Source organism: Aquarana catesbeiana, linkage group LG10 (assembly GCF_042186555.1).
Source record: "Aquarana catesbeiana isolate 2022-GZ linkage group LG10, ASM4218655v1, whole genome shotgun sequence".
Classification (NCBI taxonomy): domain Eukaryota; kingdom Metazoa; phylum Chordata; class Amphibia; order Anura; family Ranidae; genus Aquarana; species Aquarana catesbeiana.
The window spans coordinates 173,614,484-173,641,055 of NC_133333.1; the positions used below are offsets into that span (position 1 = coordinate 173,614,484).

A 26,572-nucleotide genomic window follows, 5' to 3' on the forward strand; every position below is an offset into this window, starting at 1 on the left:
TCCCAAAAGCCCGCCGGACCTAGATTTGAAGAAAGTTTCAAATCTTTCCGTCGGACTCAGTTTCGGGCGGAAAGTCCGCTCGTGTGTGTGCTGGTCCGACGGAAAGCCTGCTCGTGTGTAGGCTGGTCCGACAGACCAAATACGACACGAGGGCAGGGTATTGCATCTCGCGCTCGCTGCAATAGGAAAAACAAATCTTCCTATTGCGGCGAGCGCGGGGCATACCAGGCCCTTAGGTCTGGTATGGATTATAAAGGGAACCCCGCTACGCCGAAAAAACGGCGTGGGGTCCCCCTAAAATCCATACCAGACCCCGATCCGAGCACGCAGCCTGGCCGGTCAGGAAAGGGGGTGGGGACGAGCGAGCGCCCCCCCCCCCTCCTGAACCGTACCAGGCCGCATGCCCTCAACATGGGGGGTGGGTGCTTTGGGGGAGGGGGGCGCCCTGCGCCCCCCCCCCCCAAAGCACCTTGTCCCCATGTTGATGAGGACAAGGGCCTCTTCCCGACAACCCTGGCCGTTGGTTGTCGGGGTCTGCGGGCGGGGGCTTATCGGAATCTGGGAGCCCCCTTTAATAAGGGGGCCCCCAGATCCCGGCCCCCCACCCTATGTAAATGAGTATGGGGTACATGGTACCCCTACCCATTTACCTAGGAAAAAAGTGTAAGTAATAAAACACACTACACAGGTTTTTAAAATATTTTATTAAACAGCTCCGGGGGGGGGGGGGATCTTCCTCCGGCTTCGGGGGTCTTCTTCCGGCTTCGGGGGTCCCTCCGCTTCATCTTCTCCCGGCGTCCGGTTGGTTCTTCTCCGCTCTCCGGCCTCTTCTCCCGGTGTCGCAGGTCTTCGGCCGGCCCCTCCGCTGTCTTCATGTAGCTCTATTGCCAGCGGAGGTCCGGACTTCTTGGCTTCTTGGCTTCTTGTCTTCTCTTCTCTTCCCCCAGATGTTGACACGACGCTCTCTCCGGCTGGACTGGTCTCTGAGGGCTGCGTTGTGACTTATATAGGCGGAGACCCCGCCCCCATATGATGTCACAGTCCTTGGGCATGCTGGGACTGTGACGTTTTAGGGGGCGTGGTCAACCACGCCCCCTAAAACGTCACAGTCCCAGCATGCCCAGGGACTGTGACATCATATGGGGGCGGGGTCTCCGCCTATATAAGTCACAACGCAGCCCTCAGAGACCAGTCCAGCCGGAGAGAGCGTCGTGTCAACATCTGGGGGAAGAGAAGAGAAGAGAAGCCAAGAAGTCCGGACCTCCGCTGGCAATAGAGCTACATGAAGACAGCGGAGGGGCCGGCCGAAGACCTGCGACACCGGGAGAAGAGGCCGGAGAGCGGAGAAGAACCAACCGGACGCCGGGAGAAGATGAAGCGGAGGGACCCCCGAAGCCGGAAGAAGACCCCCGAAGCCGGAGGAAGATCCCCCCCCCCCGGAGCTGTTTAATAAAATATTTTAAAAACCTGTGTAGTGTGTTTTATTACTTACACTTTTTTCCTAGGTAAATGGGTAGGGGTACCATGTACCCCATACTCATTTACATAGGGTGGGGGGCCGGGATCTGGGGGCCCCCTTATTAAAGGGGGCTCCCAGATTCCGATAAGCCCCCGCCCGCAGACCCCGACAACCAACGGCCAGGGTTGTCGGGAAGAGGCCCTTGTCCTCATCAACATGGGGACAAGGTGCTTTGGGGGGGGGCGCAGGGCGCCCCCCTCCCCCAAAGCACCCACCCCCCATGTTGAGGGCATGCGGCCTGGTACGGTTCAGGAGGGGGGGGGGGGGGGCGCTCGCTCGTCCCCACCCCCTTTCCTGACCGGCCAGGCTGCGTGCTCGGATCGGGGTCTGGTATGGATTTTAGGGGGGGCCCCACGCCGTTTTTTCGGCGTAGGGGTTCCCCTTTATAATCCATACCAGACCTAAGGGCCTGGTATGCCCCGCGACGGGGCTCGCAAGGTGTCAATCTCGCCGATAAAAGCGGCAAGATTGACATCCTTTTCTAGTCCCGTCGCACCTGAGTCACGTTCAAAATGAACGGACTTGTCCGTGTGTGGGCAAGTCCGTTCATTCTGAAAGTCCGCCGGAACTCCGGCGAAAGTCCGTCGGAAAGACGGGCGGACTTAGCCCGCCGGAAAGTCCCGGCGTGTGTGGGCAAGTCCGTCCGTTTTAAAGTCCGGCGCACCTGGCGGACAAAGTCCGTCGGAAAGTGTGCCGGACCAAGTAGGATAGAAAGTCCGACCGTGTGTACGCGGCATTAGACATCACACGCAAACAGATCACAGACCTTCTCCACTTTAAAGCAAAAGCCACACTCCAAATTTGCTGCAAAAAGGTCTATGAATCAGGGAATAAATGTGGCAGGTTCTTGGCTCAGACATTGCGTACACAAAGAGCTGCTTCATACATACCGCGGATATCATCCGCTGCGGAACAGATTGCCACCCTACCCCAATAAATTTCCCAAGCGTTTAAATCATAATACGCATCGCTATATAATCTGCCCATGCCTCAACCCCCCCCCCCCCTTGAGCGAATAACGGAATACATAACATCCTCCCTTATGCCGGCCTTACCGACCGAAGCACGCAAACAGTTAGAAGACCCCATCACCCTTCTAGAACTACAGGCAGAAATAGGTAACACCAAACCTGGGAAAGCACCCGGACCGGATGGCCTAACTACACAATATTACAAGACCCTGCTTCCTTCACTAGGTACACAAATGGTTAAACTTTTCAACAATCTCAGTAAGGCAGGTAAACTTCACGATTCAACTCTACTAGCCCATATATCAGTTATCCCCAAAGAGGGTAAAGACCCGACTCAGTGTGGGAGCTATCGCCCAATATCTCTTCTCATCTCCATACTAAAGGTGAGCCAGGAACGTACAAGGCAGGTGCCGGCAGGGGCCAGCACAGAGGCGGGTGGAGACAAAGAGGTGCAGGCACTAGCAAAGAGGTAGATGGGTGACAGTCAGGAGGGGTAGAGGGGGAAGTGCCAGAGAGGCCGATCCAGGACTGGAGCATCCCAATAAGTACGCACCATTGAGTGACATTGGTGAAACCAGTCAGGGACCAGCACTGCTGGAGATGAGGGTCTCTCTTAGCTGCCAGGGGAAGAACTCCTCCAGTGAGAGTGGGGGGGGCAGCAAAGGGAAAGGAAAGACAGATTCTGGTGGTAGGGGACTCAATTCTTAGAAGGACAGAGAGGGCAATCTGTAACCAAGACCAGAAGTGCCGAACAGTATGTTGTCTACCGGGCGCTCAGGTTCAGCACATCACGGATCTTGTGGACAGATTACTGGGAGGGGCTGGGGAAGACCCGGCTGTCATGGTGCACGTTGGCACCAATGACAAAGTCAGAGGCAGATGGAGTGTCCTAAAGAACGATTTTAGGGACTTAGGAGCTAAATTGAGGAAAAGGACCTCCAAGGTAGTGTTCTCAGGAATACTACCGGTACATCGAGCCACACCAGAAAGGCAGAGGGAGATTAGGGAAGTAAACAAGTGGCTGAAGAGCTGGTGTAGTAAGGAGGGGTTTGGGTTCCTGGAGGATGGGCCGACCTCTCAGTCGGTAACCGGTACTATAGAAGGGACGGACTGCACCTAAATGAGGAGGGTGCAGATCTGCTGAGAATGAAGGTGGCCAAAAAGTTAGAGGGGTTTTTAAACTAGGCGATGGGGGGGAGGGTCCAGAGACAGTGATAGCCAGCGCGGAAGATATTCCAGAGGGTAGTATTGGGGGCATTAGTGGTAGGTTAACCAAAGCACAAAAACACAAGGTGAGTATAGTAGCAAGTCCTAGTTGCAATCTTGAAACACCCAATACGAGGACAATATGCGACCGGTCTAAACTATGTGGCATGTTCACCAATGCCAGGAGCATGGCGGACAAGATGGGTGAACTAGAGATACTGTTGTACAAGGAGGATTTGGATTTTGTGGGAATTTCAGAGACCTGGTTCAACAGCTCTCATGATTGGCTGGCAAACATTCAAGGGTATACCCTATACCGCAAGGATAGAGAGGGTAAAAAAGGGGGAGGGGTATGCCTATATATCAAGAATAATGTACAAGTGAATGTGAGAGATGACATCACTGAGGGGGCTAGGGAGGAGGTGGAATCTTTATGGGTAGAGCTCCAAAGGGATGAAGCTAAGGGGAAAATAATACTGGGAGTATGCTATAGGCCCCCTAACCTGAGGGAGGAAATGGAGACGGATCTCCTACCACAAATTGGATTAGCAGCAAGGATGGGAAGTGTTATCATAATGGGGGATTTTAATTATCCAGACATAGACTGGGCGGAGGGAACCGCGCATTCATTTAAGGCTCGCCAGTTCCTTAGTGTCTTGCAGGACAATTTTATGGGTCAGATGGTAGACGCACCAACTAGAAATAAAACATTACTAGATCTACTGATTACCAACAATACAGACCTGATAACAGATGTGGAAATACGGGGCAATTTAGGTAACATCGATCACAGGTCAATTAGTTTCAGTATAAATCACACAAATAGGAAACATGAAGGGAACACAAAGACACTGAATTTCAAAAGAGCCAACTTCCCTAAACTACAAACCTTGCTAAAAGGCATAAATTGGGATAAAATATTAGGAACAAAGAATACGGAGGAGAGATGGGTTTGCTTTAAGGGCATTAGCCAATGTATCCCATTGGGTAATAAATTTAAAAGAGCGAACAAACATCCTGGATGGCTTAACTCCAATGTAAAAATGCATATAAAAGCAAAGGAGAAGGCCTTCAAAAAATACAAGGTTGAGGGATCATCCTCAGCATTCAGAATTTATAAAGAATGCAATAAGAAATGTAAGGGTGCAGTTAGGATGGCTAAGATAGAACATGAAAGACACATAGCGGAGGAGAGCAAAAAAAATCCCAAGAAATTCTTTAAGTATGTAAACAGTAAAAAAGGGAGGACAGACCATATTGGCCCCATAAAGAATGAGGAAGGACATCTGGTTACAAAGGATGGGGAGATGGCAAAGGTATTGAATTTATTCTTCTCCTCAGTCTTCACGAGTGAATCGGGGGGCTTCAGTAACCAAAACTGCAGTGTTTATCCTCATGACACAACACAGGAAGCACCTACATGGTTAACAGAGGACGGAATTAAAATTAGACTTGAGAAACTTAACATTAATAAATCACCGGGACCATATGGCTTGCATCCGAGGGTACTTAGGGAACTCAGTCAGGTGATTGCCAGACCGTTGTTCCTAATTTTTACAGACAGTCTATTGACTGGAATGGTACCAGCTGATTGGAGAAAAGCCAATGTAGCACCAATATTTAAAAAGGGCCCAAAAAACATCCCTGGGAATTACAGACCAGTTAGCCTAACATCAATAGTATGTAAACTCTTGGAGGGGATGATAAGGGACTATATACAAGATTTGAATGATATCATTAGCAGTAATCAGCATGGATTCATGAAGAATCGTTCTTGCCAAACCAATCTATTAACCTTCTATGAGGAGGTGAGTTGCCATCTAGATAAAGGAAGGCCCGTAGACGTGGTGTATCTGGATTTTGCAAAAGCATTTGACACAGTTCCCCATAAACGTTTACTGTACAAAATAAGGTCCGTTGGCATGGACCATAGGGTGAGTACATGGATTGAAAACTGGCAACAAGGGCGTGTTCAGAGGGTGGTGATAAATGGGGAGTACTCAGAATGGTCAGGGGTGGGTAGTGGGGTTCCCCAGGGTTCTGTGCTGGGACCAATCCTATTTAATTTGTTCATAAACGACCTGGAGGATGGGATAAACAGTTCAATCTCTGTATTTGCAGACGATACTAAGCTAAGCAGGGCAATAACTTCTCCGCAGGATGTGGAAATCTTGCAAAAAGACCTGAACAAATTAATAGGGTGGGCGACTACATGGCAAATGAGGTTCAATGTAGAAAAATGTAAAATAATGCTTTTGGGTGGCAAAAATATGAATGCAATCTATACACTGGGGGGAGAACCTCTGGGGGAATCTAGGATGGAAAAGGACCTGGGGGTCCTAGTAGATGATAGGCTCAGCAATGGCATGCAATGCCAAGCTGCTGCTAATAAAGCAAACAGAATATTGGCATGCAGTAAAAGGGGGATCAAATGCAGAGATAAAACGATAATTCTCCCGCTCTACAAGACTCTGGTCCGGCCGCACCTGGAGTATGCTGTCCAGTTCTGGGCACCAGTCCTCAGGAGGGACGTACTGGAAATGGAGCGAGTACAAAGAAGGGCAACAAAGCTAATAAAGGGTCTGGAGGATCTTAGTTATGAGGAAAGGTTGCGAGCACTGAACTTATTCTCTCTGGAGAAGAGATGCTTGAGAGGGGATATGATTTCAATTTACAAATACTGTACTGGTGACACCACAATAGGGATAAAACTTTTTCGCAGAAGAGAGTTTAATAAGACTCGTGGCCACTCATTACAATTAGAAGAAAAGAGGTTTAACCTTAAACTACGTAGAGGGTTCTTTACTGTAAGAGCGGCAAGGATGTGGAATTCCCTTCCACAGGCGGTGGTCTCAGCGGGGAGCATTGATAGCTTCAAGAAACTATTAGATAATCACCTGAATGACCGCAATATACAGGGATATGTAATGTAATACTGACACATAATCACACACATAGGTTGGACTTGTGTCTTTTTTCAACCTCACCTACTATGTAACTATGTAACTATATGTAACACAGATCTGAAAATTTTCACGAAAATATTAGTCACCAGACTACAACACCACCTGACACAACTGATACACCTGGACCAAGTAGGCTTTGTGCCCACCAGGGAAGCCCGAGACAATACCACTAAGGTACTAAGTCTACTATACTCAGCCAACCTTCGAAAACTTCCTAGTGTCTTCATAGGCACGGACGCAGAAAAAGCGTTTGACCGGGTAAATTGGGATCTTATGCTCGCTACACTGAGACATATAGGTTTGGGAGACAACATGACAAACTGGATCAAAGCGGTGTACTCAAATCCAACTGCAAGGGTCAGAGCCAACGGTGTACTTTCAGACTCTTTCCAGATTAGAAATGGGATGAGACAGGGCTGCCCACTCTCACCCTTACTTTTTGCCCTATCCCTAGAACCCATTTTATGCCATATAAGATTGAATCCAGACATCACCGGCATTGAGATAGACGGTACCCCACATAAGGTTTCGGCATATGCCGATGATCTGATGTTCTCGCTCACAAATCCTACCATATCCATACCAAATCTACTACGAGAACTTGCAAATTATGGAGAACTTTCAAATCTAAAAATTAACCTTTCTAAATCGGAGGCAATGGGTGTCGGGATACCCCAACCACAACTTAAACACAATCGAGTTTCAATCTAAAATGGACCAATACAGCACTGAAATATTTAGGCACGACTATTCCACAAAACTTCTCTAAACTATATGAACTTAATTTCCCGCCCCTCCTAAAAAAGGTCAAAGCACTACTAAGTCAATGGCACACGGGACTCCACTTGTGGCTGGGCTGTGGTAATATCATAAAAATTACCATCCTTCCCAAAATTCTGTATCTCATGCAGGCCCTACCTATTCAGATACCTGCAATCTATTTAAAGCAAGTGCAATCAGTCTTCACAGAATTCATTTGGGCCAGGAAACGACCTAGACTCGCTAAAAAAACTTCTCATCCTCCCTAAACCTTACGGTGGCCTGGCACTGCCGGATATCCGCACCTATTATTACGCAATTCACTTGGGTAGACTAGTGGACTGGTGCCGACACCACAAGACTAAACTGTGGACACAACTAGAACAGGCGCAAAGCAAGATCCCCATGGTGTTATACTGCATTACCAGCGGGTATCAAACGACATCCTCTAATTGGCACCACTGTCAAAATTAGCGCTCTCCTCCTATCTCAGGCATCTCTCTACCCAAAACTCCCCACTACGCCCTATACTGGGTAACCCTCAGTTTACCCCTGGCTTTAGTGATGGGGTCTTTTTTGGGGTTTAAGTGGAGCGGGCCTGTACCAGGCGTCGCATTTCAGCTCCGGAGGACAATGGAAGTCGATCACGAAGCTCGCTGACCCTGCGGGGCCGTTCCGCTTGGACTTCCTGAGATCACATCAATTGACCCACTTTCTCCATACTATGGAACCTCCGATCGAAAATGACCAACCACTCACGACACTGGAGGAACTCTGCACTGACAATTGAGTACTACCACATACTCTCTCATTGACATACAAACTCCTAATTACACCCCTGCAGATTTAGCCCCTCCGGGACTGCTCAAGTGGGAAAGGGACCTGGACCGCCAGTTTGACATTACCACAAGAAACCAAATACTCAGATTCACACATAAATCCTCCATATGCGCTTAAGAAACCAATTACAAAATCCTATCCCGTTGGTACAGAACCCCGTTAGTCCTACACAAGTTATTTCCGACAACATCAGACCAATGTTGGCGATGTCAATCAGATAAGGGAACCCTACTACACATCTTCTGGACTTGTCCCAAACTAACACATTTCTGGCAAACAATCAGAGAGACGGTTCAAAGATTTACATAACGTACAATACCAGATGACCCAGCATTTTTCCTTCTACACGCGTCAAACATACCTGAACGAACATACAAAAAATCTGTGATCCGACACTTATTGGATGCAGCCAAAGCCTGCATTCCACTAAACTGGAAATCCCCACACCCTCCATCTATTGAACTATGGTTCACAAAGGTGGGGGAAATCAGAAAAATGGAGGATCTGATCCTCACGGCTCAGAATAGACAGGAGACATTCTCCAAAACATGGCAACTGTGGAACATGTTCTTATACTCAGATGAAGGCCAATCACTGAGAGGAATTATTCCCTCATCTCAACCAAATACAACCACAGCCTGACTTGACAAGTTGCCTACTGGATATTCGAACACAAGCTAGATGGGAACTAGTATCACTCCATACAAGTGGCGATCCTCCCACCCCCCATTCCATCTTATTCCCTCTTTCTCTTCTTCTAACACCTTGATATCTTTTATCTCTTTCAACTTCCAAAAATAACAGAGGTGGAATTGGTCCCAAGAGGCTACTTGACATCACAACTACGCCTTGCAGGGTTACAAGTAACTCTGCCTCCACAAGGTTAGAAACAGAGACAGCAAGATAAGCACTACACAACAATGCTCTGAGTTTCAACAGGAAATAAAGAACCCACCTTCTATACACGACACAATTGCTAGGTTAAAATGTTTGTTTGTAGTCATGTTACAAGATGCATACCTGTTGATGCATGTTATTTTTATGTGTAGCATTGTTCATTTGTGGTCCATGTGGACCTTTTTCACTACATAAATAAACAATTTAAAAAAAAAATGTCTAGCCTTTAGAAGCACTATAACTGTAAGGATGCCCAGTACTCTCCCTGGATCAGAATGTCCAGATCTTTGGGGGTTAATAGATTTGGGTCTGCTATGAAACTGCGGTGGGACAGTTCCTGATGAGGACCCACCTCCATTGAAAAATGTTCTTACATTGCTTTCTCTACAGCTGGGTCTGTTTAAAGGGAGAAAATCCTTTTGACTCATCAGACTCTCTCCATCAAAAGCAATGAAAGAACTTTTCTCAATGGGGGAGGGGGAAGGGTCCTTCAGGAACTTGTACAGCAACTTCACAGTAGACCCAAAGCTAATATCCCCTGCAGCACTGGAAGTTCACAGAGGGGAAGAGGATGGGGGCATGCCTGTAGTTGAACTTTTTTTTTTTTTTTTTTTTAATTTTGGGTAAAGTAAGGGATGGTTATAACCCCTGTCCACATATTTTTTTTTTTTTTTTTTCCTACCATCTGTGTCCCATTGCAGAGATTTCCCCCTCACTTCCTGTCCCATAGCCAAACAGGAAGTGAGAGGAAATCTCTACAAATTTAAGGGAATTCCTTAGGGACCCCAAGTCACCAGCACTAGTGTCCTAACTGGAAGATTTCCCCGCTATTACTTTTCTGGGGACAACCCAAAATTTGGGATTTTCTTTTTTTTACTTTTACTTTTCACTTTCAATGTAATGGTAAACAGGACAAATGGAGGGCAAGAATCTCCTTAACAGGGCAGGGGCACAGACGGCAATAAAAACCTGACAGGTGTTCTAATCCCTCTCCACTCTAAAACTAAAAAAAAAAGTTTTGCCTTTAGTTATACTTTGTAGATTTGTACATGGGACATCATCTTCATTTCTGGTAAGTTATCGAACTAAATGAAAAATTTTCTTTTTTTAACCTCAGCTTTATGGACTCCTACAGTATCCTGCTTTCTGGTGCTGGAGACCCTACTCTGATTAGCTCTACAGGAGAATGATAACTGTGGCACGTGTACAAGGCCCAAAGGCAAAGTTCTCTTTAGTGGATCCCTAGCGTTTTTTTCTCTGAGGGAAAGTAAGCATTTGTAATTGAGTGACACCACAAATAACAAATGTTAGTGAAACTTGAATGTTCTAAATTTTAAGTAGAATCCTAATGTAGAAGCTAAATTCACTTGGCTGCTACTCCTTGTTCTTGTTTAGAGGTATAAACACAAACTCTCAGCAAAGCCAGTCAGGCATGTTCATCGAAATGCTGGCCAAGATGTGTATGAGGACAGTCTCATTTTGCTTCCTTGTCCAAGATAACCCTCATATGGCCCACCCTAAGTAAGTATTGTTGCTGGTAGAGGAGGTGAATTGCCAAAAATGTATGATATAAATCTAGCTCTGTCCATGGTAGAAGGAATTCTCTGTGTAGCACAATGAAGCACTATATACTTGAACGTATGAATGATTTACTGTTTGATTACATGTATATCAGAATGGGCCGTGTCAGTGTTTAAGTAGTTTAAAAATGCTTCTATTTAAAACCTATTTCGTAATCTCCCTGACCATGTCATTGTCGTAAAAGGTATTGGAATGCAAATAGTGATTCATTGTTTTGTTCTTTCTGTAGGAGTGACATTCTGGTTTGATTACTACTTAAGCTTCCTGGCTCACCTGTTCAGACTGTACATGTGCTTCTCCTGAGACTGTCCTAACATTGGATATCTTTAGTATCATGCCAAGCAAGATGGGATCCAAAATGGATTTATCAAAAGACATCATCAAAATGAAGGCACACTACAATGGGTAAGTTGTACAGACCTCTCTGTGTTACTCTTGAATGATGAATGCACAGTTGCTGGTTTTAAAGGGAAACCGTGGTGCATTTTCAGCGACTTCATATTTGTCACCAGGACTGCAAGGGGAGGGCAAATCTTGTATTTATCAGTTGTCACTGATAGATATGGGGGTAAATCTCTGTGTTGTAGTGGCCACTGTGAAAATTGGTTTCTTACTTTACTTTAAGGAGATCTCTCGTATGCTGTTGTCTCTTTGTAAAAGAAAATATTAGATACATATATGTAATGTCACAACTTTTTATGTTATAAGGGTTAGAACTTGTGTCAGTTTTTGTGTCCCTACAATAAAAATGGAGCTGGGACTATATAGACACTCATACATATTGAGCCCAGTCTAATTGATGTCCTTTTTAAACTTGCATGTACGCAGTGTTTTTACCTTTTAAGAGTGAAATTGGACATTTTTATTTATTTTTTTTCTGATCTAAAATGCAAGAACAAATGGTCCTCTTGCCCAAGATTCTGTACATTCAATGGTACTCCCTGGTATATTTGCCATTTAAAGCATTTTCAAACTTATGAATTCTATCCTCAAGTCCTTCACCTGCGGTAATGATAGGCCCCCCTGGCACACCTTAACCACTTCAGCCCCGGAAGGATTTACCCCCTTCCTGACCAGAGCATTTTTTGCGATATGGCACTGCGTCGCTTTAACTGACAATTGCATGTTGTACCCAAATAAAATTGACGTCCTCTTTTTCTCACAAATAGAGCTTTCTTTTGATGGTATTTGATCACCTCTGCGGTTTTTATTATTTGCGCTATAAACAAAAAAACTGACAATTTTGAAAAAAAAAGCAATTTTTTTTTTACTTTTTGCTATAATAAATATCCCCAAAAAATATAAAATTTAGGCCGATATGTATTCTTCTACATATTTTTGGTAAAAGAAATCGCAATAAGCGTATATTGATTAGTTTATAGCATCTACAAAATAGGTGATAGATTTATGCCATTTTTATTATAAACGTTTTTGTTAGTAATGGCGGCAATCTGCAATTTTTTTTTTTAATCGGGACAGATTGGACACTTTTGACACTATTTTGGGACCAGTGACATTTAAACAGCGATCAGTGCTATAAAAATGCACTGATTACTGTGTAAATGTCACTGGCAGGGAAGGGGTTAAATACTAGGGGGTGATTAAGGGGTTAAATGTGTTCCCTCAGTGTGTTGTAACTGTAGGATGGGTGGGCTCACTAGAACATGACAGAGATCACTGCTCCCGATGACAGGCAAATGCCTTGTTTATATAGGTATCTCCCCGTTCTGCCTCTCTGTGTCACGATCGTGGGCCACTGGTGGACATTGAGTACATGGGGCCACTAGCCCGCGACTTAAAGGGGACGTACAGGTACGCCCATTTGAGCAGCCATGCCATTGTGCCGACATATATCGTCGTGCGCTGGACGGTTAAAAAAACCTTTCTAATCTTGGTGGCATAGCCATGCCAGATCCTAACTAACTTGCTCCATTATCCCATCTATACCACATAAACAAAATTGATCAGCAATAGTATCAAGCCTTGGTCTGTAATTCCTCTGGGCACACCTCTCTACACCTCTTATGGGCTGTGATGCATGGCTCCACAGTGATTGATGATTGTACTTGCTTCTTTTATCAACATAAACCTGTTTAACACTTGGCCTTGACCAAATTGAGTGCTCCCATGATTCATGGCTCCTCTCCCTTTTGGAACAAAATATTACTGCCTGAACTTCGCACGATCCCCAATTCAGAGATATGGGCCTCCAAGGGCATTTATTATTTGCGCCACCTCTACACCTCAGATGGTCTCAAACCCTTCCAGGTACTTAAGAGAAATTCTCGCTCCCTAATTTGATGTTCCTCAGATATCTACAGCTGAGACATGCCTGCGAACCCCGTTCTCAAACACCCTTCCATTGTTGACACCTGCCTTTTATTTGCTGTGGTATGTGGTCTGAAACCGCAAAAGCTTATCTCCACATTTTAGAATATGCTTAATACACCATCATGCTTATGCCTACAAAACTAGCATATCAGGCTAAATCTTGCTGGGAAGTGGACGTAATTAATTATTGAAGCATGGAGGTGGACTGGAGGATATGGGGGACAGTCAGGGACGATCGGTGCGGCGCTGGGAGGGAGTTACAACCACTGATCTCCCTGTATACGTTTCAATAAAGCGGCTGAAAGCCGGGGGGAGGGGGGTAGAGGAGGAGGAGAAACAGCAGCTGTCAGGGAAATACTCAGTATCGATGCAACCCTAACTGTATATCTACTACATAGGGCCGGGTAACATGTTCCTGAAGGTGAACTTAACCTTTAACCCTTTCGCTGCCAGAGCCGTTTTTTCTTTTTTTTTTTTTTTCTTTTTCTGCACTTGTTTAAAAGCCCCCTACAGTGGCTTGCGAAAGTATTCGGCCCCCTTGAACTTTTCAACCTTTTGCCACATTTCAGGCTTCAAACATAAAGATATAAAATTTAAATTTTTTGTGAAGAATCACCAACAAGTGGGATACAATTGTGAAGTAGAACGAAATCTATTGGATATTTTAAACTTTTTTAGCAATTAAAAAAACTGAAAAGTGGTGCGTGCAAAATTGGGGGAGGAGTTCAGACTTTGGAAGTCGGTTCTGTTTGTTAGAAACTGTAAGAGAGTTTACAATACAACATGCTGCAGATTTTCTACAGTGGTTGTTTCTGCATGGCACTGTGTGCTTGGTGTGGCACATGCCCTGCTGAGGGGAACATGTGAGTAATAAGTTTAAGGCTCCGTTTCCACTAGTGCAGCTTGTCATGCGACTTTGGACACAAAGTCACATGACAAGTCACAGCCCATTGATTTTAATGGCAAACGTTCCTATCTATGCGACTTTGAAAAGGTGCCTGCACTACTTTGATTTAACTTTTGATGCAATTTTGATCCAGAGTATAAAGTTGGATCAAAGCTGCATTTAATGTCGCACTCTAAATCGCACAGCTTTGGTGTTGCACTAGTGGGAACGTAGCCTAAGGTGTGACTTTGGAGTGTGTCTTTGATCCAACTTTACACTCCCTGGATCAAAGTTGCATCAAAGCATTGCAGGTACCTTTTCAAAGTCACATAGATGGGAACGGGTGCCATTGAAATCAATGGGCTGTGACTTGTCAAGCGCCTTTTTGTGTCCAAAATTGCATGACAAGTCATACTAGTGGAAACAAAGCCTTACTCTAGGTTTTCACTATTGCAACCCCAAAGTTGCACGATTTAGAGTGTGACTTTGATGCGAATTTGAGTGCAGCTTGGAATCCAACTTTACACTCTGGCTCAAAGTCGCTTCAAAGCATTGCAGGTACCTTCTCAAAGTCGCTGATTTTCAAAGTCGCATCGATGGGAACGGGTACCATTTAAAATCAATGGGCTGTTACTTGTCATGCTACTTTGGACACAGTCACATGACAAGTCACGTTTTCACTATTGCAACCACAAAGTTGCACGATTTAGAGTGCGACTTTGATACGACTGAGGGCAGCTTTGATCCAACTTTACGCTCTCTGGATCAAAGTCGCATAAAAGCATTGCAGGTACCTTTTTCAAAGTTGCTGATTTTCAAAGTCGCATAGATGGGAACGGGTGCCATTGAAATCAATAGGCTGTGACTTGCCATGCGGCTTTGTGTCCAGAGTCGCATGACAAGTTGCACTAGTGGAAACGGAGCCTTAGTGTGGTTGCCTGTATTATGATCATTGTAGACTGTGAGCTGAGACCCCCATAGCATTTCCAGCTACACTGACAGTCCCCCCCCCCCCCCCTTATATGTCCAGCTCCCTTCTCCTGTGCACAGCATTACTGTATATGTGCACTGCACCTCCAATCCCCCCTGTGTGGATGGGGCTTTTTATTCCTTCATTTTCTCATGAATTAGGATGTACAATGAGAGAACGCTGGGCAGGAACCTATGATTAGCTCCTCCCATCCTGTATACGCCCACTGGCTACACAGGAACAGTGTCCCTCCCAGGAAGTGATGTCACTAGCTTTCAGTAACCACACCCACTGGCTGATTTTAAGGTCAGAAGGAAGTAGATTTGAAGTCATGTGACAGCACTGGATTCTGCAAAATATAGGTAGAAAAACTGGGATTTTTTCATTTTGAGACTGAGGCTGACCTTGGCTCACATTACTGATTGCAGGGGAGAAATTTAAGTATTAAAATGGACTTCCACTTTAAGAATCTGAGAGTATAATTGGACGAATATTGAATCTATTTTGATCTGTGCCTGTTTAGTTTACAACTTCTATAGGCGCGTTTCCATCTTGTGACTCTCTCTGCTTCACATAACACAGATCCTATGATCTTCATTTGGCAGGAATTTTAATCTAATTTATAGGCATAAATTGTAGACTAAAACCTGTAATTTATAAGGAAGCATGTAGGTTAGACTTATGGGAGATGTCATTGCTGACTTTTAGGGCTTTGGGGCTATCAACCTTCTTTTGCCACCACTTGGTGTGTAACTGGACACGTCTTTGAAAGTAACAGTCAACCAGGGTGACCCAATCAGTATCGGAATACACGCTCCGATCTCTCTGATACTGAAACAAGAGACTTGCATGTTTCAGAATCTGGCACTTTACTTTAAGGCCCCTTTTACACAGGATTTCCGATCAGGTCCCCCTGTCAGTTTTTCAGGCGGACCTGATCGGACTCTCCATTCAGCCCTATGGAGCAGCGGTGACATGTCCACTGACACCCACTTCTATTCAATCCAATCATCTGTGCATAATCCAGACGAAGGAGACTCTATTTTCCATCCATCTGGCGGATCGGATGAAAACAGACAGGCGGTCCTTTTTCATCCGATCTCCCCATAAAAAAGAGCTGGACTCTGACAGGTCCCTCTCTGCACAGTGAGCAGAGACGGACCTGTCACCCGCCTGCTCAGGGAATCGATCCCCTGCTGAGCAAAGTGGAGTCCATCAGGCGGACCACCCGTGTGGAAGGGCCCTAACTCGTGTGACTTTTTAAAGTGGTTCACATTTGATGAAAGTCTGATTACATGTTTTTCCGAAGGAATAAATCTCTTGTTGGTTACAGAAATGTTTTTCCCTAATTGAATATATAGACAATTTGTGCTATGATAGTTGGATGTACTAGGGCTGCACATAATTATTTATTTATTTTTATAATCTGAAGGTAATACACATTTCTGGCTTGCTGGTAATTAATACACAATTTTATTTGTGCAGATACACTTATTAAATATTAAGCTGGCCAAACATGGATCTAAATATTAGGCCGGTTCAGCAGGGATCCATCTATGGTCAGGCTAATTGTACCCTGAGTCGATCCATCGATTTGACTTAGGTACAACCAGTTTGTTGACTTTTTACATGTGATTACTGCCGGCGACTATAGCGGCTAGCAGTAATCATTGTGTTCTGGCTGGCAAGGCTCCCTGTGCTCCCCCGCTAGCAGAATAGAGTAGTGCTGTAGAAGGCATTCCCCCATCAACACGGTCAGTGTTGATGGGGGGAATCAAGCGATCTTATTTCCATCCGCGGTGGAAGGAATGAAACTGCATCATCTATGGGCTGCTTTGGTCTAACCTACCTTAGCCTGTAGGTTAACTAATTGGTGTTTAGTGCTGTTACCTATAATATACAGAGAACCATTCAAAAAGTTGCTAATAGTTATATTATAGTGCTCTAATAAATCAACACATAAAAGTGTTAAGAATATGAGAAAATACTGTATATATAAATAATTCCATGCTCCATGAACCAGTTTTTACACAGTGTTCATATAATCAAATATTGAGTAATGATGCATATAATGTATATATAAACTGATTACACTTTCCTGCACACACCAGTCAAAGTGCAATATCATGATGAAGAACAGTCTTCCCGTGTAACCACCGTGCTCACAATTCTCTCACCTTGGTAGTCTGACCTATAACGCATGTATGGTAATAAAATGCATGCGCTGTTTTCACTAGATCTTCCTTAATCATCAGATGATCCGCAGTACAGTTGTAGTAAACTCCCCAAATCCCCCTGTCCACCAGGGTGCCCGTCTGTGCTCCTGGATACTTTTAATGGAAGTTTGGTGCTGTCCCTTTTTAAGGCTGCCTTGGACTCATACAGCCATGTTACGTCACTCAATTAACATGCCAAAAAGAGATGGAAAGAACAGCCTCCAGTGGTGTAGTAAAAAACATTTTCATACTTTATTACGTAAAACCGCACTCGTATTCACTTCAGCCCGCTCTCTGCTGAAAACGGGTCACAGAAATGCAAAACGAACTACACTCCTGTGATCCATAGGAGAAGTACAGCCAAACGAGCTTTAGCTGTACTACTTTTAAACTTACAGGGGGACCAGTTTAAAAAAAAAAAAAAATGTAAGGGCTCTTTCACACGGGGCGGATCAGTGATGATCCGCCCCGTGAACACCCGCTTGCTCAGCTGGGATCGCTCCGCCGATCCCCGCTGAGCAGGAAGATGACAGGTGCAGCGACGGACCTGTCAGAGCTCCGCTCTCCCCTATGGGGGATCGGATGATGACGGACCGTAGAGTCCGTCGTCACCCGATCCGATCCGAACACGGATGGAAAAGTAAGGTTTTCCTCCTTTTTACACTTTTTGGATCGGAGCGGGTCGGATGTCAGCGGACATGTCACCGCTGACATCCGACGCTCCATAGGGATACATGTATGTCCGTTTTTCATCCGAAAACGGAAGGATGAAAAACGGACATACGGATCCTCCGTGTGAAAGAGCCCTAACAGTTTACCACTCCACTTTCATGGTAAAAAAAAAAAAAAAAATATATAGCATATTTAATTGCTACACAAGTTTTATATTGTAATTGAATGTTAATAAAAATTACCTTTTTGTTTTTAATCTGCAGTGCTATAATTTTCAGTAAAATGCAATAGGGCAACCTGGAGGTGTTCTGTACACAGATGGTGTACAGAACGCCCCCTAGATATGTCATTTTCTGGAATAGGCTCACTCATTTTTCCCAGAAGCCTGCACTAAGATCCAAGTCAGATTTTGGGCATCCCCTGCAACAAAAATGTCATTTTGGTGAGATTCTCCTATTCTATAGAATCTGATTGATAATTATTAAATCATTCCCATTAGATTCACTTTTCACCCTGTCACAGACAAATGGCTATTTCTTCAGAATAACAAAAGGTAGGAATCTGCAACAAAGTTTGTTAAAATTATAGATCACCCAGATGGGATTTTTTTTCCCTCAACAAAAGTGGAGTTACTTTTTAAAGTGGAAGTTAACCCATCCATAAAACTGTTTCATTTCCAGCACATGCCAAAAATGTAACACTCCCATTGGTTGTTCTCTCAACCAAACTGTCAAACCATCCAATGGCTGGAGTCATACCTGATCACATGTGCAGCATCATGGCAGTTGTAGAGTAAACAGAGGCAAAGATGGCAGCTTCCTTGGCTGAAAACGATAAGGGGGTTTACTTACACTTTAAGGGAACAGTAGAAATGGCTGATTGCCCGATTCTCCACAGCAGAGCAAGATTTTTGTTTTTGCTCGCCTGATTGAGATGGTCATCTGCTACCCTGTTTCCCCGAAAATAAGACCTAGCGTGATTGTCGGTGATGGCTGCAATATAAGCTCTACCCCCCAAATTATCCCTAGTTAAAGTCCTTGTAGGTCTTATTTTTAGGGTAGGGCTTATTTTTGGGGAAACAGGGTAGGGCTTATTTGGGGGGTAGGGCTTATATTGCAGCCATCACTGACACTCACGCTAGGTCTTATTTTCGGGGAAACAGGGTATGTACAGGTACCTTATGTGGGACAATCTTGTTAGATTTTTTTTTTTTTCCGGTTGATTATTTCTTAACAGTTCATCTGTAGAACACGTGTCTGTTTTTTATGAGATGCATAGCTCATGGGTGACTAATGACAGTAAATCCTGTTACATATCACATATGTATTCTTGAATGTCTTGATCAACTTGCCATATGTATGTAGATTATACACAGCATGTGGGAGCTCACACATTCCAGAGCAGATTAGCCTAGTCAAGTTGGAGTAACGGAAATGACAGGATCTACAGTATAAGTAAGTGCAGGGCTGAGGACAGGTGTAGCTTGTCCTGCAAGAATGTCTCTCTTCTACAAGAATGCAGTCTTTTTGTATGTCATTGTCACCTTACAACACCCAAAGAGTACACACTGTTTGCCTCTAGAAAACAGCAAAGTAAATATACATACACCTCACATCAAAAGGCAGTTCTATTAAACCACTAAAAAGGCAGTAAAAATGCACAAATCACAATTTTTTCCCCCTACCAAAGCATTAAAATATGTACGTTTTGTAGTCACCAATTTTGTATCTGTGGTGCACATTTAAAACTACTTTTTAGAGAGATGAGATTTTTAAACTGACACTCTTATACTGCCCATAGATTGTCTATTTCTTTTCATTCAGCCAGCGACCTGAACAAAGAAACAGAAAAAACCCAGAATTCTCCATCCTCAAAAATGAGGTGGATGGAGAAATCCACTCTGCTGGGGCATTAAATTCTGCCAGCAGGACCTGCTGCTGTCAGAATACACTGATCAGCTGCTGATTGACAAAGGTTTTCCAGTATGTAACTTCGACTGAAGTCAACTAAATAAACAACCTCTGTTGAGCAGGGATGGCCACACACTGATCGAGATTGGTCTGGTCCTTGCTGACCTGGTCAAATGTTGATCAGTGTATGGCTAGCTTTAGGGACAATTCACACTGTCAAAATCAAAAATTGTCAAAATCTCCAATTATGTCATTTCCGGTGACCCGTCACTTTCGACGACTTGCTGTTTGCACAGAACATCGGCAGTGTATACACTACGGTACACAATATAATGAGTGGACATTATTAGTCTGCCCGCTTGTAACCAACAACATGGCTGCCTCCAAAGTTGCAACAACTTTTTTACGCCTTAGTCAGTGTTCTGTCAAAACAGCCAGGTTGTTGAATTACTGCAAATACTGCTGCTGGAGTGTCACTGGCTCGTTTACTAGAACACTGGATCACATAAATGTATGTAATCTGGCATTTTTTTGGTAGGGGGAGCGCAAATGTGACAGCAGGTCCTGGCCAATGATTTATGGCTAAGACCTGCTGGGTGGCTTAGCGAATCACAGTACATAACCCTGTGTTTACTAACCACACAGGGCTCTGTACACGGAGCAGCAATGTGGCTGTTTTTTTTTTTTTTTTTTTTTTTTCTTTTTTCTCTGCTTTTACAGTGATTAGTAAAAGCAGAACACATTACACATTGTTGGGCATACAGTTAACCCCATGATTGCCCCCAGATGTTAACACCTTTCCAGGCAGTGTCATTAGTACAGTGACAATTTTATAGTATTATCACTGATCAGTGTGTTGATGTCACTGGTGAGGTCACTGAGTCAGTTCCCACCCAGTGTCGGTTGGTGTCAGATTGCCCACCGCACTTTCACAGGCCCACTAAGTGGCTGATTACCGCCACTAGTAGTATATTTTTTTTACCAAAGACATGCAGCAGAATTTTGTCCTAAATTGAATTAATTTGTTTATTGGATATGTTTTATGCAGAAAGTAAAAAATATATATTGCGTGTGTGTGTTTTTTATTTTTTACACTTTGTTTTTTTTTCATTTCTATAATAAAAAATAAAAAAACTGTGATGAAATGCCACAAGAAAAAAAGCTCTATTTGTGTTAAATGATATAAAGAGTAGAGTGTTGCATTACTGCGTAAATGCCAGTTAAAAAAGTGCAATGCTGAATAGCAAACAACGCTCTGGGAGTAAGATCTTCCAAAGCTTAAGTGAATATGCGGTGACAGCCGTTTCACTGCATCGTATTCTAGCAATGAATTCAAAGCTTCCTCTGGCTGAGTCAGAGGTTGTGACATCATCAGCTGGCCTCTCTGACTCAGCCAATCAGAGGAAGCTTTGTATTCATTGCTAGAATGCATTGCTTTCTCTGATTGGTTGAGTGCCGATCAGATAGACTCTATTGTGTTCCAGGTATGAGACTGGAAGTCTCGGCTCGCACCTGGAACACAGTGCGGTATGCTGTATGTAGCCTCAGCTACATACAATTTATACTGCACATCCAGCGGTCTCACATGTTAGTGAGGGACATATTTTGTTTGGATCAGCTTGGCCCAAACGATCTAACGATCTATGTAAAGTGTATGAAAAGCTGGAATTCAGCTTTAGGCTGCATTCACAGTTGAGCGTTTTCAGCTCATAAAATGCCCGAAAAAAATGCCTGAAAAACGCCCAAGCAAAATCCCATTAGTTTCAGTGGCACCTGTTCACATCTGAACGTTTTGTCACTTGAAGCAAAACACCTGAAAATTGCCCTAAGTTCACAAAAGAACATGATCTTCTTTGGGGCAGATTACAGGTGGTTTTTCTGCCTTTTACATTGGTGACCTGAACAAAATCGCAGTAAAATCGCGGTAAAAATGCACGACTTTGAAAAGCTCAGGTGTGAATGCAGCCTAAATGCAATCGCGGTTTGGTCCACAATTTTCTACCCAGCTGCTTCGATTTTCAGATTGGAAGATTTCGGACAGGTGGATGCCAACAGGGCCACCTGTGGCTCAGATTCATCAGGAACTGGCCAAAATATGATTGTACATGGCCAGCTTTAGTTAGAAAGTCCTACGTTTGCTAAGAGGAGGAGGAGGTGTGTCCCTATTCTGTGACTACTTCAGCAGCCTAAATCTAATTTCTTTGCTATTTAGGTCATTAACCACCTGTTGGCAGCAAATGGTAAAAATGAAATATTCATGTGTAATACTACTTAAAAATACAAATGTTTAGGAACATGTATATTAAGCATAGTGAAGGAAGAGGGAAAAAATATAAATATAAATATCTATATCTATATCATATATTCACATATAATATATTATATATACACCCCGCTTTAGGTACACTCACTTTACATACACTCATGCGTATGTCCTTACTCGCGAGTGTATGTAAAGTGGTGCTAAAGCTGCAGCTGAGTAATCTGTGCACGGATAGTTCAGATTCCCCGCTACTTGGAAACACACCCCCTAACCCCCCTCTACAGCCCCTGACTCCCCAGAAGTGAAAAAGGGTATTGCTTCACTTTAAGTACATTTTCGTTTTGCATATAAAACCTGTAAGGCAAAGGCATAATGAGGTAGTATGCACCGTATACTAGCTCATTATGAAATGCTCACCTTAGAACAAAGCGCCGTCACCGCTGAGGAAGCAAACCTGTTCCCTCGGCGCTTCTTACAGGTTCGTGGCTCCGGCGCTGTGAATGGCCGGAGCCACGCACATAGTCATCTTTCCGGCAGGGAGCTCTGATTTTCTGGCAACATCCGCCGGACCTTCAGAGCACATGCGCCTCTGAGGTCAGCGGCTGCATGCAAGGTGAATATCTCCTAAAGGTACAGGTTTAAGAGATATTCATTTTACCCACAGGTAAGCCTTATTATAGGCTTACCTGTAGGTAAAAATGTGAAAGCAGGGTATACAACTGCTGTAAAGAGGCATTTGAAAGATTTGCTCAGAGTTGTGCTTCGACTCGTATTCAAATAAGGAAGTCCTTGAATTTCTTTTCCTTCTTGGCTATGTCATTATGTAAATTGTCATAACCACACGAGAAAGGTAAAGGGTCTGTGACTTTGCCTGATACGGGTCATGTGTGGGAAGAATTCATATGGCTGCACTATGATACTTTTTAAATTGGTTCAGAAGTATGTGTTACAGTGAAATCTAAAGGGTATTTTCTTACACATTTGACCCTATTCTCTTTCCCTCTCCCTCCATTTTTGTAAACATTTTATTGTCTCTTTTCATGTGACAACACTGAAGAAATGACACTTTGCTACAATGTAAAGTAGTGAGTGTACAGCTTGTATAACAGTGTAAATTTTCTGTCCCCTCAAAATAACTCAAGACACCCATTAATGTCTAAACCTCTGGCAACAAAAGTGAGTACACCCCTGAGTGAAAATGCCTGAACTGGACCCGAGTAGCCTTTTTTCCTCCACGGTGTCATGTGACTCGTTAGTGTTACATGGTCTCAGGTATGAATGGGGGAGCAGGTGTGTTAAATTTGGTGTTATCACTCTCACACTGGTCACTGGAAGTTCAACATGGCACCTCGTGGCAAAAAACTCTGAGGATCTAAAAAAAAGAATTTATGTTCTACATAAAGATGGCATAGGCTATAAGAAGGTTGCCAAGACCCTGAAACTGAGCTGCAGCATGGTGGCCAAGACCATACAGTGGTTTAACTTGACAGATTCCACTGGGAACAGACCTCGCCATGGTCGACCAAAGAAGTTGAGTGCACGGGCTCAGTGTCATATCCAGAGGTTGTCTTTGGGAAATAGACGTATGAGTGCTGCCAGCATTGCTGCAGAGGTTGAAGGGGTGGGGGGTCAGCCTGTCAGTGCTCAGACCATACACGGCATCAAATTGGTCTGCATGGTTGTCGTCCCAGAAGGAAGCCTCTTCTAAAGATGATGCACAAGAAAGGCTGCAAACAGTTTGAAGACAAGCAGACTAAGGACATGGATTACTGGAACCATGTCCTGTGGTCTGATGAGACCAAGACAAACTTATTTGGTTCAGATGGTGTCAAGCGTATTTGGCAGCAACCAGGTGAGGCGTACAAAGACAAGTGTGTGTCTTGCCTACAGTCAAGCATGGTGGTGGGAGTGTCATGGTCTGGGGCTACATGAGTGCTGCCGGCACTAGGGAGCTACGGTTCATTGAGGGAACCATGAATGCCAACATGTACTGTGACATATTGAAGCAGAGCATGATCCCCTCCCTTCAGAGACTGGGCCGCAGGGCAGTATTCCAACATGACAACCCCAAACCCATCTCCAAGACAACCACTGCCTTGCTAAAGAAGCTTGGGGTAAAGGTGATGGACTGGCCAAGCATGTCTCCAGACCTAAACCCTATTTAGCATCTGTGGGGCATCTTCAAATGGAAGGTCTCTAACATCCACCAGCTCCGTGATGTCGTTATGGAGGAGTGGAAGAGGACAGTGGCAACCTGTGAATCTCTGGTGAACTCCATGCCCAAGAGGGTTAAGGCAGTGCTGGAAAATAATGGTAGCCACACAAAATATTGACACTTTGGGCCCAATTTGGACATTTTCAGTTAGGGGTGTACTCGCATCTGTTGCCAGCGGTTTAGACATTAAAGTGGAGTTCCACCCACTTTTACAACTCTTCAGCATCCCTCACGAAACTGTGAACTGTAAACGAATTAGATATATTTGTTTTCTTTTCGCAGCACTTACTGTATATCTGCTGTATTCATTTTTCACTTCCTCCTCCCTGGCCGTGGCCCATCGCATCATTTCCTGTTTGCAATGCCTTCTGGGAAGGGGCGGCAACTTCCTCTGACACTGCAGTTGCTATGGAAACCTGACCTGAAACCTATTGCACTGCTTGTGCTGTACTGAGCATGTGCGAGATCTGCAAGGATGAGATCCAGGAAGAAATACAGTCTGGCTTCAGATGCCCAGACTTAAGATGGCCACGGCCTTCTGTAAGTTTATAAAATAACAAACTACTGCTATAATAACAAAACAGACCTTAGTTTACAGACTAACTTTACTAGAATACATTAAGCTTGTGTATTATAGGGCTATTTTTATTTAAAAGTATCTTTTCGGCCGGAACACCACTTTAATGGCTGTGTGTTGGGTTATTTTGAGGGGACAGCAAATTCCACTGCTATTCAAGCTCTACACTCTCACTACTTTGCATTGTAGCAAAGTGTCATTTCTCCAGTGTTGTCACATGAAAAGATATAGTAAAATATTTACAAAAATGTGAGGGGTGTATATATTTTAGGTGTGTTTGTGTATGTGTAATATAAATATAGGGGGCACTGGTACACTGACCACTAATGTGAGGGGGCACTAGTACGCTGACCACTAATGTGAGGGGGCACTGGTACGTTGACCACTAATGTGAGGGGGCACTACACCGTCCAACACTTTACTTTACATAGTCTATTCTTTATTTCTGGCTATTATCAGTAGTAGTAATGTTTGTTTTATTTTTATGGATATTATGTTGGAAGCAATTTTGTTGTCTTGACTAAGGAGATACTGTAAAGGATTGGGTAGTTTAGGTATATCACATTCTATTTTATTTGTTCCTGTATCAACAACTTGCTAAGTACTGTACCATGAACTGTAGATATCAACCTTTTTTAGGGGGCTCCCTGAAGCTGTACATTTATTTTAGGGGTTTTTTTTTTTTTAACTGGGGTAGAAATGTTGAGCGAGGCAGATGATTTCCCTTACTTTTGAGTAAACTCTGCTCATGTCTTGTATCTTGAAACAGAAAAAGAAGGGCATCTCCCCTGGCAGAGGTTTTACCATTTCTACTGTATGGAAAGCTAAAACAAAAGAATAAACATTACTTGCACTTTTAATACATTACTGGGCTCCAGGTTCCTGATGTCTCTGTCATAGTTCTCCTTTCTGTTCTTCCCAACGTTGGAATCTTGCTTTCTGGTAAATGTAAGTGCAATATGGTGCAAAGATCTAGGGACTAAAGTACAGAGAACTGATTACCAAGTTGTAACAGCTAAGCAGTTTAACCATTCATCTTCCAATAACAGTTGCATCAGTGTTTCATTGACTACTTCTAGGTGGTATTTCAGTCTGGCAATTGACCAGAGTCTCTTAAAACTGTACTGTTTTCAAAATAAGCCATTACTGATTGTATAGGGTCCAGTAGTTCAGTTTACAATGTTTGACCATTAAACAGTAATCAATTGCTGTCCCACCTTGTGACAGCAAGTCGTGAGGTCACATCCTTTGTTTTGCTCTATTAAATTAACACACAGTTGATTTACAACATTTATCAGGCAAGTGAGTGTATGCTCTCTGCTGCTTCCTCTCTGACTCATATTCAGTGTGCACGTTTCTGTATGATTACTTATAAACATGTCACAGTCTGTATTCATAGTGTGTAAAGCTGGTAAAAGAGTTTGAACATCTTGTGTCTCAAAAAAAAAGTAATATAAGGTAGACGATAAAGGACCATTTATGTGTGTATTAGGAAACATGAAAGCAAAAGCTTTAATTTTAAACCAGGGCAGATCTGAGATAACCAAAGCATCCAGAAATATTACAGTACTTGACTGATTTGAGTTATTTTTTTTTTTTTAATCTATTGAGCCACATTTCCTTGCTGCTTACCAAAAAAAAAAAAAAAAATCCAAAAACATTCCTAATAGCTTCAAATTTGGATTAATTTGCTCCACTATTCTGTAATAATCACATCTGTGTCTCATTAAAGATATTTCCCTTCACTCTGTCCTATACACTCACTCTTTCCTGTGTGAGGGAAACCACCTCTT

At 43.8% G+C, this 26,572-nt stretch overlaps 1 protein-coding gene across 1 annotated transcript in view; it reads left to right on the forward strand.

Annotated features, from left to right (window-relative positions):
• Positions 1-26,572, forward strand: part of PRKCZ (protein kinase C zeta) — a 608,643-nt gene that overhangs the window by 86,896 nt on the left and 495,175 nt on the right. The window contains exon 2 of the mRNA XM_073602984.1: positions 10,969-11,144. Coding sequence (XP_073459085.1) covers positions 11,074-11,144 — 71 coding nt within the window. The 5' untranslated portion in view covers positions 10,969-11,073. The remainder of the gene's footprint in view (positions 1-10,968; positions 11,145-26,572) is intronic.